The sequence below is a fragment of the Bos mutus genome, chromosome 6 (genome assembly GCF_027580195.1).
Source record: "Bos mutus isolate GX-2022 chromosome 6, NWIPB_WYAK_1.1, whole genome shotgun sequence".
Classification (NCBI taxonomy): domain Eukaryota; kingdom Metazoa; phylum Chordata; class Mammalia; order Artiodactyla; family Bovidae; genus Bos; species Bos mutus.
Window position 1 is genome coordinate 83,964,185 of NC_091622.1, and position 12,737 is coordinate 83,976,921.

Genomic DNA, 12,737 nt, shown 5'->3' on the forward strand with positions numbered 1-12,737 from the left:
GAGCAACTCTGAGAGAAATGGTAGGAAATGTACTTGTCTTTCTTTAAAATTCATCATTTTCCTCAATTTTTTCAAAAAAATTCATTAAATATATGTCTACAAAATATTTAACACTGTAAATTCATGTCAGATTTCATATCATATTTTAGCCAAGTGCCTAAATTGTATCAGTTCACATGCCAATATTATTTAGGTGGATTTTTTTTTTTTTCTACTAATGTTTCTTTCAAAGTAGTTATGGTACAACACAGAACTCATATGAGTAGTTATACACAATGAGGAAAGGATAATGCAAAGATTCAGTGAAATCTCACCACTAATATGAAACCAATCCTAACTTCTTAGTGCCTACATTACTTGAATGTTGTATGTCTAACAACTCAATAGTAATTTATCAAAGCTGAAATCAGGAAGGTGGTTGGTATTAGGCTTTTTCTATCAATTTTCTATCCAGGCAGTGAGCAATTCAGTGTCATGCTAGATGTAGCAGGGAGGCATCTTCCAGGATAAATTCTCCATAATATCCTCCCATCTGAGCCCAGAGAAGTCTAAAAGACACATGGTGTAAGAACAGACTGGAAATGAGGGCAAGGAGGTGGAGTGGTAAGGCCGGAATCAGCGGTCATCTCAAAATAGAGGTCTGACCTTTAGCTGCATTTCTGTAACTATACACACCCACACCTGGATCTTATTTCCCTTCACAGCTATGCAATGTGGAAAAACTTTAAATACAAACACACAAGCACTTGGTGAGAATACCATTTCATTCAACAGTTCATACAGATTCTATTTTTATTTCCTCCTACCCAACCATACAAAAATCTTACCACATAATGTATGCTGCTTGTTCTTAGGTAAATTTTCACTTTAGCCTCAGATTTGAAAGGAATTCATAGTAAATTGATGAGTAACATTTTCCCCATCTTCCCCTTCTTTGTGGATTATCATGATGTCAAGCAAATTGATGATATTTATTTTTTATTATGATATGTTGACATTCTCAGTACTGCCATGTTAAATAAATACTATTTGCTTTAACTTAAAACAAATATATTACATAGAGTTTGTATAATTATTACAGGCCACAGGAAAATAGAATCTTCCCCACATTTATCTCTGTCAGTTTGCTGGAAATGCAAATAAATTATATCTTGGTTGCTCTTTATTTCCTTAACTTAGTTCTCATTCTTTCACCATCATGAAGTATTTGGTTTTTTGCTGTTTCTTTACCTGACCTTTCATAATGATTATGATCATTTTCTTCATCACATTAAGAAAAAACACCTAATATTTTTCTGTATGTAAAAAATGTAGGTTTTTTTTCATATTTCATTTTACTCTTTGTCCTGCACCTTGAAAGTAGAAATTTATTGAGTTGAGAAAAGCCAGGGAAATGAAGGAAGGGATCACTTCAAACAGCATACACACATGAGAGAGATTTATGTCAAGTCAAAATTTGATGACAGAAAACTTCCAGAAAAACAAATGACTGCAAGTTGAGACAGAATCCATCTGGTAGAAGCAAGATGGTGTGCAGAGAAGAGCTAGGAAGGAAATAGCAGATGGTTTAGTTCTATTAGTCAGATCTAGGAGACCTGCATGATGACTTCTGCAATTCTGTACCTGTAAGAATGACCTGTACACAAAAGTGTGTTCCATTCTGCTAGGCTATTCTCTCTTAAACACCAGTTTTGGAAGTGATCCAGTCCCGGAAGGTAGTCACTTTAGTATAAACACCAGGCTTATTGGGTTGCCCACATTCATCTCCCCAGCTCACAATTCCAGCGAGGTACCAGATATCTCTAGCATCTGGACTAACCAGAGGTCCTCCAGAGTCGCCCTAAAGGAGAAGGGAGAGATTAGTAATTAATAACGCACCTTATTACAGAGAAATGTGCTATTTTCTAACGTGAATTTAATGAAAGGGGCAGTTTTAAAAAATCTTCAGTGTACTCAAATGACAAGTGATATCCTTTATTTATGCCAGTAATTCACATAAAAGAAGAGCTCCCCTGCCTGGAGAGCTGGTTAGACTCAGGGTTCAGTACTCTGAGATGAAAGACTCCAACTCCATCTCTTGGCAGAACAGCCCCAATCTGATACATCTGACAAATAACTGCCCATACTCTATCAGTATGACACATCTCCTAAAAGAAGGGTGAAGAGTTTAGTACTGATAAAAAGTATGGACGTCAGAGTCAGACACCTGGGTTTAAAGCTCAGTTCTGGCCCCTCCAAGCTGGCTAAGACCTTTAACTTACTTATTGCTAATGCTCCTAATAATACCTACCTGCAATAATTTTGAAGATTACCTAAGACAGTGTACATAACATGCTTAGCATAGAGCCTGGCACAAAACAGAACTTAGTGAATATGAATATATAACCACAAAGTCCAATTGTTTATGCCTTGTGAAAGCCAGTACGATATTTCTTTTATATGGGTCATAAAAACAAGGTGCTGACTGATCTTCCCCCAAAATCCTGGGGTCTGTAGTTACTGACCACTCATTACATGTTCAACACTATATGAAGTGTTTAAATAATTAATATATTATTTCTTAACTCTTGTAATTCTGGCAACAAAGCATGGAGTTAGGTTTCATTTTCTCTATTTTAGCAATGAAGAAGCTGAAACTAACAGAGTTTAGCAATTTTCCTGATATTACATGCTCTTCAATATCCAGAGTGATTTCACTAAGAAGTCCATGCTTTTTTCCCTTACATACACTAATTTCTTTGTGAATTTTTTTCATCTACATAAAAGTATTAACTAACACTAATAATAACTCAATTAGATATAATGTGTTTGTAATTTTTAAATCAATTCACCAATAAGTATATTTTCTTATACTCTCATATGTTCTAGGAGATGTAAAAAGAGTCTAAACACATGAGCCCTCCCCTCAAGTAGTGTACAATCTACAGATAGAAACAAAGTGCACTGTATGAGCTATCGGATAGCAAATCATTTTGGTAATTGACACCCAGGCCTATGTGAAGACATAGCAGATTAGGAAAAAGAAATGGAATATGCCAGAAACTACAAAGCTTAAATCTGTTTAAGAGACAGGAGTGAATGAGTCTGTTAATAAAGTAATTAAGGAAAAAAGACAGCAGTGAGTCTAACAGCAATACAAGCTGAAAACTAAGGTGATGTTCAGCAAGTATCAAATGGAGAAAGAGACAGTTGGTTCTGTTAACACTAGTGAGCTCATGTGTGATTGGTGAATAGGGGAGTTACATCAGTACAAAGTGGAAGTTGTGATGGCTTATAGGTGTTTGGACTTAGGCAAGGGAGCCAGAAAAACAGGAGTAGAACTGCAATCTCCAGAAAAAAAAAGTCGCAGCTCAGCTATTGCACAGGCAGAAGCCTTGGAGGTTCCAGTTTGTGAAAATGTTAAGAGTGTCTATGTCCAGGAACCCTTCTCCCTACCCAGAGAGGCACACCCCATCCTTGCTTAATTCTCAGGTCCTGCCAGGTTGTACTTCCTCCTCTGCCCAGAGCTACACTCCCATGTGCATTGTCTCACCCTCTATTGTTTTTGTGCATTTTTAACTTTCCCTCAGTCAGCCTCCAGCCACCCTGGGCAATCTGCCTACCTACATTAAGTTATTTTTCAAGATACAGTTATTTTTGCTGTTGATGATGTTGTTAATTCTCTGGTTACAAAGTTGCATAACTTTTGAGGGATCCGTTGGTCTGTATCTACTGCTGTTTTTCCCTTAAATGCAGTTATTTTTAGTGAGTGGTTTAATGACAAACAGAACAGGAAGTTTCTTCAAGAATATGGGTATGTATAGCTGATTCACTTTGATGTATAGCAGAAACTAGCACAACATTGTAAATCAACTACTCCACTAAATTTTTTTTACAAAAGAATGTACATATCACAATAGAAACTTAAAGCCAGAAGCTAAACCAGAAACAAGTTTTAGTGATTAAGACATGAAGCAATGAAGCAATAGATTAAGTTCTTAACAGAAAGGAGACAAAGAGATAAATATGGAAGAAATAGTAAGGGGGAAAATATTCTATGATTTAATTGATTACTATGAAAGAGATTTAAAAGTAAAAGTTTTCAAGAATAATGAAAGCCAGCCACATAAATGAGAAACTTGAAATGAAAAAAAACATTTCATGGACAGGGAAGCCTGGCATGCTGCAGTCCATGGGGTCGAAAAGAGTCAGACATGACTGAACGACTGAACTGACTGAATGCCTGTTGCGTTTAAGATGGAACATATATAAAAGTTAGTCGTGTGCTACTGCTAAGTCACTTCAGTCATGTCCAACTCTGTGCGACCCCATAGACGGCAGCCCACCAGGCTCCCCTGTCCCTGGGATTCTCCAGGCAAGAACACTGGAGTGGGTTGCCATTTCCTTCTCCAGAGCATGAAAGTGAAAAGTGAAAGGGAAGTCGCTCAGTCATGTCCAACCCTCAGCGACCCCATGGACTGCAGCCCACCAGGCTCCTCCATCCATGGGATTTTCCAGGCAAGGGTACTGGAGTAGGGTGCCATTGCCTTCTCTGTTACTCCTATACTAACAACTTAAAACATATAAATGGAAATGGTTTGGGAGTATGTGGAAATGAGAGACTGAATTTGAGCAAGAGATTAATTTTGGAGATGTATATTTGGAAGACATTAAAGTGACAGCTAACTTAAAGAAAAGGTAATTTCTTTGAAGGTATATGTAGAGAAAAAGATGAGTCTTAAGGAACAGCCAAGCTTAGAGACAGGCAGAGAGGGAAATAAAGAGACACCAAAATAAGGAACCAGAAATGAGTTGTTGGAAAAGGAGGGAGGGGGAAATCAGCACACTTCAGGATTATAGAACCCCAAACAAGATCATATTTTAAGAGGAGGTAGCCACATGCCATTGAGATGGGAGGGAGTAAGAGAGCCAGTAAGATATATATATATATATATATATATATATATGCAGTAAGATTTCTGCATATAAAGTTATTGATGATTTTTGAGAGGGGGAAGATCAGATTCCTCCTAAAACAGAAAAGCAGTGTGTTATAATCACAAGGCCAAACTTGGTTTCTCCTCTTTAGTTCCCCAAATTTATGAGACATTCGTATCTAATACTATCATCAAAAAGGCATTGTATTAACAGAAGAGGTAACATATTTTCAAATGAAATTATAAACAACTGTGATTTACTTCAAAATAGATCTGGAGTTGAGGATGGGAAGAAGAAGGTTGGGGGTTAAAATATGTAGGAATGAAATAAGGTTGGTCATGAGCTGATAATGTATAAGCTGGGTGATGTGTACACACTGTGAGTCAATCACAGAAAAAAGTGTGGTCCCGTCCCAACCGCATCAGCAAGGCCCAAGTGGGGAGACTGGACTTCCACCCTTACAGAATCTGAAGAAGTCCAGTTCCCACCTGACTGGTGTCAGAGGAGGCTGAGTGGGCAGCCTCTCTGTCATCCCTGCCAGGTGATGATGAAGCCTTCCTCTTCCTCCCCTGTGGTAACCAGCTGCGAGCATGAACTACCCCCCAGTACCGATGAGGCAGAGCTCTCTCTCCTTCTAGGGTGATGTCAGAACAGACCTAGTGGACAGCCAAGCAGTGATAAGGTCACTATCCCATGATGTCAGTGGAGACCACAAGGGGAGCAGTAACAAGTTGCCCCCATCCAGAGTGGTATTTTTTTACTTCATCCTCACCATCCCAGACTTTATATGTGAAATCCCCTAAATGGAGGGTGTGAGGGGATTTTCTGTTCCTCCACCAAGAAGGGTGAGGAGGGAAAATGGTACATATTTTTTAAAAAATTAGATTTAATAAGTTTCAGGACTTTTCTGGCAGTCCAGTGCAGAGAGGGCGGGTTGGATCACTGGTCAGGGAACTAAGATCCTGTATGCCAGGCACTGCACGGCCAAAAAAATAAAATAAATTTAATAATTTTCTCCCATCTTAAAAGAAAAAAAAAACACACTTAGTGAAAGTGAAAGTGGCTCAGTCGTGTCTTATTTGTGACTCCATGGACTGTATAGTCCATGGAATTCTCCGGGCCAGAACACTGGAGTGGGTAGCTTTTTCTTCTCCAGGGGATCTTCCCAACCCAGGGATCAAACCCAGGTCTCCAGCATTGAAGGTGGATTCTTTACCAGCTGAGCCACAAAGGAAACCCTAGTGAGAAGCCTGCAATTCCACCTCCATCCAGCATTAACAAAGGTCTCTTTCCACACCTTGCTGTCAGGGGACAATGAGTGGGAGAAGTGCTACCTCATTCCCCTACACACTCCACTGTCATGTCAGAGGAGTCCTGTAAAAACAGAAGATTTAAAGGAGATGCCGAAACTCATAACATAATATTCAAAATGTCCAGGATATTTCTGAAAATCACCCAATACCAAGAACCAGGGAAATTTTGACTCGAATAAGAAAAGGCAGTCAATCAGACACTGACACTGAGATGACAGATATTGGAATTATCTGACAAAGATTTTAAAGCAGTCATCACAAAAATGTCTTAATGGGCAGTTTCCATCATGAAACAAACAAAAAATCCAATAAAAAGCTCACTAGACGTGCTTAACAGAAAAATGAAGGAGATGATGGAATTAAAAACAAAATCAATGAAATTGAAGATAGAATGATAGAAATTGCTCAATCTGAACACACAGAAAGAGGAGTGAAAAGAAAATGAACAGAAGCTCAGAGATCTCTGAGAGCATAATGAAAGCGCTAACATACCTATTACTGGATTCCAAAATGAAGCTGAAAATTTTTCAAGGAAATAAAGGCTGAAACTTTCCCAAGTTTGTCAAAGGGCATAAACTTGCAGATTAAAAAGCTGAGCAAGCCCTAAGCAGTATAACCAAGAGAAATCCATGCCAAGATACAAACTCAAACTTTTGAAAACTAAAGACAAAGAAAAAACCTTGAACACAGCAAGAAAAAAAATGACACTTCATCTGCAAGAGAAAAGCAATTCTAATAACAGCAAGTTCTTATCATAAATTACAGAGGCCATGATTTAAACACTAAAAAAAAAAAAAAACTGTCAAGCATAAATTACATGCCTGGCAAAATTATGCTTTACAAATAAATAGGAAATAAAAATTTTGCAGACCAAGAAAATCTAAGGGAATTTGACACTAGCAGATCTACACTTAAAAAAAAAAATGGCTGGACTATAAAAAAAATCAAAAAAACAAAAAACAAAAAAAAAATCAAAATGGAATTCTGAAAAAAGGCTACTGTATGATTCTACTCATACAACATTCTTGAAATTACAAAATTATAGAGATGGCAAACAGATTGGTGATTGCCAGATGTTAGTGATGATAAAGTGATGGGGGAAGGAAATGGATGTTTTTATAAAGGAAGAAAGATCTCCGTGGTGATGGAAGAGTTCTTAACTGCAGTGATGACGACACAAATCTGCACATGTGATAAAAAGCAAGAAGTACACCTGTACCAAGATCAGTTCCTAGCTTTTATATTCTACTCTAGTTATATGAGATGTAACCACTGGAGAATACTTGGTGAAGGTTATAGGGGACCCCTCTGTACTGTCTTTGCAACTTCTTGTAGAACTGTAATTATTTCAAAATAAAAAGTGAACAAAAAATTATGCACTCAATCACTTACCTGGCACGCATCTTTATTTCCTTTCAAGGAACCAGCACATAACATTGTAGGAGTTATGGCATTATTATAAGCTTGGGGTGCATTGCAGATTTTAGCGTCTATGAGATCTACCTGTACTTGCCGAAGATGATTTTGACTGCTACCTAAAGGGGAAAAATTAGACTTCATATTTATATATATACATATATTCTATAAACCTGAAGAAAGTCTTTTATAATTAGTTATTGGATGAGCTGGCACATAGAATCTTAGGAATGTATTTTTTCAGATATAGTGGTATTTGGGAAATGAAGTAGAACTATTTTAAATGAGATGGTTGTATGGCATCACTGACTCGATGAACATGAGTTTGAGTAGGCTCCAGGAGTTGGTGATGGACAGGGAAGCCTGGTGTGCTGCACTCCATGAAGTCGCAAAGAGTCAGACACGACTGAGCTACTGAACTGAACTGACGATTGGATGAGATGGCACATAGAATCTTAGGAATGTATTTTTTTAGATACAGTGGTATTTGGGAAATGAAGTATAACTATTTTAAATGAAGTTAAAGTGAAGTCTCTCAGTCATGTCCAACTCTTTGTAACCCCATGGACTGTAGCTTACCAGGCTCTGAGGAACCTCTCAGTCCATGGAATTTTCCAGGCAAGAGTACTGGAGTGGGTTGCCATTTCCTTCTCCAGGGGATCTTCCCAACCCGGTGAAGTTAGGTGCCTAGAAAAGAATCTCAAGTTGCTTAAGTAATTTCTATTTCATTATTAAGCTTAGAAGTTAATTTCAGTAGGGAAAGATGGTGGTTTTATGATTCTCTAATCTTCACAATTGGGTGTAAGTATTAATGATCCCTAATCTCTTATGTGGTTAATACCCTGGTGGCTCAGGTGGTAAAGAATCTGCCTGCAATGTGGGAGATCCAAGTTTGATCCCTGGGTCAGGAAGATCCCCTGGAGAAGGGAATGGCAAACCACTCCAGTATTCTTGCCTAGAGAATTCCATGGACAGAGGAGCCTGGTAGGTTACAGTCCTTGGAGTCACAAAGAATATCAGACACAAGTAAGCAACTAACACTCCCACTTCACAATCTTATGTGGTTATTACCCTAGTAAAAATTTCAGACATATTCACTCTTTCAGCCATCTTACCAAGCACCATTACTATAATTGTAGTGATGTACTTGAAAGTAACCTAAAGCATGAAGGAATTTACATATCTTCTAAATTACTTAGTTCCCAAGTAGGACCTGATTGGCTCAGGTCCATATGACCAACCCACCAACATATTTTGGCATAATGGCATTCCATTCTTTAAATGCCTTAGCATACCAAATTAGGTTACTATGATTTGACTTTCTCCTCAGACGCTCACCATCATTTTGCAGTGCTCCAAATCCTGTCACAAACATCTCATCACCAGGGCGGAACTCATGGGATGCATCGGGGAGACAAATTTTGTGTACTGCATTTGTGTAGGGAACAGGCCTGGAAAGCTCTAAGACTGAAATATCATAGTCATGCGATGGATATTTGTATTTTTCATGCACAATTATCCTCCGGAGGGCTCGTCTCATTTTTGGAGGATATATTGTGACTCCAAAAGAAGCAGTCCACCTGGCTGGGTCCTTATACCTGAGGATAAAGTATAAGGAACAAATCCCACTTTACCATGTTACTAATATAATTACTTATATTAAATAATTTAGCACACACATGTCAGAGTAAGTTTCCCTTTTAAAATTATAGTTTCTATGCATAGATACAAATGCTTTCCAATCTAAGGTTCAGGGGTCAGATAAGGTGGAAATACCACTGTGTCATGTTTCTTAGGGCTTCCCGGGTGACTCAGTGGTAAAGAATCCACTTGCCAATGCAGGAAGACACAGGAGATGCAGGTTCAGTTCCTGGGTCAGGAAGATTCCCTGGAGAGGGAAATGGCAACCCATTCCAGTATTCTTGCCTGGAGAATCCTAAGGACAGAGGATCCTGGAGGGCTAAAGTCCACAGGGTTGCAGAGACTTGGGCACGATTGAGCAACTGAGCACACATGCATGTTTTCTTAGCATGTGCACTTCATTCTGCATACTGAGCCACCCACTCCATATCCTAGGGCCTTTTGATATTTCTGGGCATCAGTGACTCCAATGGACATATGGAAAGCATATCTTGTACAGAATTAGAGAACTGTATGCATTCTGTGTGCACCATGTTGCCTATCCACACATTTCTCTGAAAACCAAAACTGCTACACAATAATTTAACAAAGCATTACTTATCTTGTATACCTCAGGCATTTTGCAATGGGTTGGAAGATTGAATAAAAATTCCTTGAAATATAACTAGTCAATCTATTCAGTTGTATCAATATAATTTGTTACTACCAAATTTCTTCATATTTAATTTTTTCTTAGAATTTCTCCATCAGGATCAAAACAACAGTTCACTTAGCATCTATCTCAGGTAGATATGTAGAATCTACCTGGGAAATGGCTCTTGTTTTTCACACCAAGCTCAATGTCCAGAGATAATTCTCAAAGTCCTGCTTCCTTTGATAAATTACTGTGTAATTGTCAGTGGACAATTTATCTACATGTTCTTTGATACCTTTTTCTATTTATAGACTATAAGACCTCTTACTAACATTTATGTGTTTCCTACTCTCTTGTATCCAACTCTTTGGGACCCTGTGGTCCATACAGTCCATGGAATACTCCAGGCCAGAATACTGGAGTGGGTAACCGTTTCCTTCTCCAAGGGAGCTTTCCAACCCAGGGATTGAACCCAGGTCTCCCTCATTGCAAGCTGATTCTTTACCAACTAAGCCACCAGGGAAGCCCTTTGTGATAAAACATGCATATACATACGTATGTATGTATATAATCTTTAATTTGTATTAAACTCCTCTCTCATGAGGTATTTCCATCCTACTAAGCCCAATGCACTTTGCTTACCCTTAGTCATTCTCATAGAGAAGGAAATAGAAACCCACTGCTGTATTCTTGCCTGGGAAATCTCATGGATGGAGGACCCTGGGAGGGCTAGAGTCCACGGGGTCGCAAGAGTCAGATAGGACTTAGTGACTAAACCACCACCCCCATCCAGTTGTTTTCAAGGTTCCATACTTACGTTCTAAAGCAGTGGGCAGCACTCACAAGCCATGTGTCATTAATTAAAGTTGCTCCACAGCGATGGATCCCATCCCATTGCAGACTAGTTTGCCACGGCCATTCACCCTCTTGTACCTCTGTTCCACCAACAATCCTGAGACTCTGTCCTGGGGTTTTGTTCCTTCGTGTCCCACAACCTGCAGAAGAGAGGATGCATTTGTTAGCAATTGTTTTTACACATCAAACTGTGTTGTGCATGCTTAGCCATGTCCTACTCTTTGCAACCCCATGGGCTGTAGCCCACCAGGCTCCTCCGTCCATGGGATTTCCCAGGCAAGAATACTGGTGTGGGTTGCCATTTCCTTCTCCAGGGGATCTTCCTGACACAGGAATCAAATCCAAGTCTCCTGAATCTGCTGCATTGGCAGGTGGGTTCTTTACCCCTGAGCCAACTGTGAAGCCTGTGTATGTATATACATATGTATATATTTATCTCTATATACAACAGATTAATATATATTAGTACATATATTAATTGTATGTATATGTATTTAATATTAGTAATAGAATATTGTTTATAATAGAGTTTCTCAATCTTGGCATTTCTGACATTTTCAGATGGATAATTCTCTGTTGTGGGTGTCCATCTTGTGCATCACAGGATGTCTAAAAGGATCCCTGGCCTATACATATTAGATACCAGTAGTATCCCTGTTCCCCAACCATCATGATAACCCAAATGCCACAATAGGACTTAGTCACTTGGGGGGGTCAAAATTGCCCCTGTTTGAGAACTACTGTCTTGTAATTCTGTGTTCATGTATGAGTCTCATATATCTAGTCTCACTGAAGTATAAGCTGCTTTAAGCAAGGATTAAATCATCCATTTTATGTCCCTATTGACTAACACAGCACTGGTACCTAACAAGTTCCCAATAAATACTAGTAGTGAAAAGATATGCCATGTAATGGGATTATTGTTTGGTTTTACATTTAGTTAAGCCTATGAATTAACCAACATTCTGAGCTGGTGAGTAGTGCATTTCATTTCATCTTTTAATATAAAGGTATCGTGTAATTCTGTTAAATATATTCTCAAATCATGGTAGGGTATTCTGCCATAGGGGGAAGAAACACTGTGCCTTGAGTCAGTACCTTTAAAATATGGGTGAAGATATTATTTGTGCTTTCAATAATTTCATCCACCTATACCCCAGTCCTGTCACTTCAATTCAGTCACTAGTCGTGTCTGACTCTTTGCAACTCCATATACTGCAGCATGACATGCCTCCCTGTCCACCACCAACTCCCAAACTCATGTCCAAAAAGTCAGTGATGCCATCCAACCATCTCATCCTCTGTCATCCCCTTCCCCTCCCGCCTTCAATCTTTCCCAGCATCAAGGTCTTTCCAAATGAGTCATCTCTTCCCATCAGGTGGCCAAAATATTGGAGTTTCAGCTTCAACATCAGTCCTTCCAGTGAACATTCAGGACTGATTTCCTTTAGGATGGACTGGTTGGATCTCCATGCAGTCCAAGGCACTCTCAAGAGTCTTCTCCAACACCTTAAAAGCATCAATTCTTCGGCCCTCAGCTTTCTTTATAGTCCAACTCTCACATTCATACATGACTACTGGAAAAGCCATAACTTTAACTAGATGGACCTTTGTTACAAAGCAAAGTAATATCTCTGCTTTTTAATATGCTGTCTAGCTTGGTTATAACTTTCCTTCCAAGGAGTGAGTGTCTTTTAATTTCATGTCTGCAGTCACCATCTGCAGTGATTTTGGAGCCCGGAAAAATAAAGTCAGCCACTGTTTCCACTATTTCCCATGTATTTGCCATGAAGTGATGGGACCAGATGCCATGATCTTAGTTTTCTGAATGTTGAGCTTTAAGCCAACTTTTTCACTCTCCACTTTCACTTTCATCAAGAGGCTCTTTAGTTCTTCTTCACTTTCTGCCATAAGGGTGGTATCATCTGCATATCTGAGGTCATTGATATTTCTCCCGGCAA

General features: G+C 38.9%; 1 protein-coding gene across 1 annotated transcript in view; it reads right to left on the minus strand.

The window, feature by feature from the left end:
* Positions 1–1,678: 1,678 nt before the first annotated feature.
* LOC102278768 (transmembrane protease serine 11E-like) overlaps positions 1,679–12,737 on the minus strand; it is a 51,757-nt gene continuing 40,698 nt past the window's right edge. Inside the window, exons 7-10 of the mRNA XM_014482958.2 lie at positions 10,739–10,916; positions 8,985–9,244; positions 7,623–7,765; positions 1,679–1,840 (exon numbers count right to left, since the gene is read on the minus strand). Coding sequence (XP_014338444.2) covers positions 1,679–1,840; positions 7,623–7,765; positions 8,985–9,244; positions 10,739–10,916 — 743 coding nt within the window. The remainder of the gene's footprint in view (positions 1,841–7,622; positions 7,766–8,984; positions 9,245–10,738; positions 10,917–12,737) is intronic.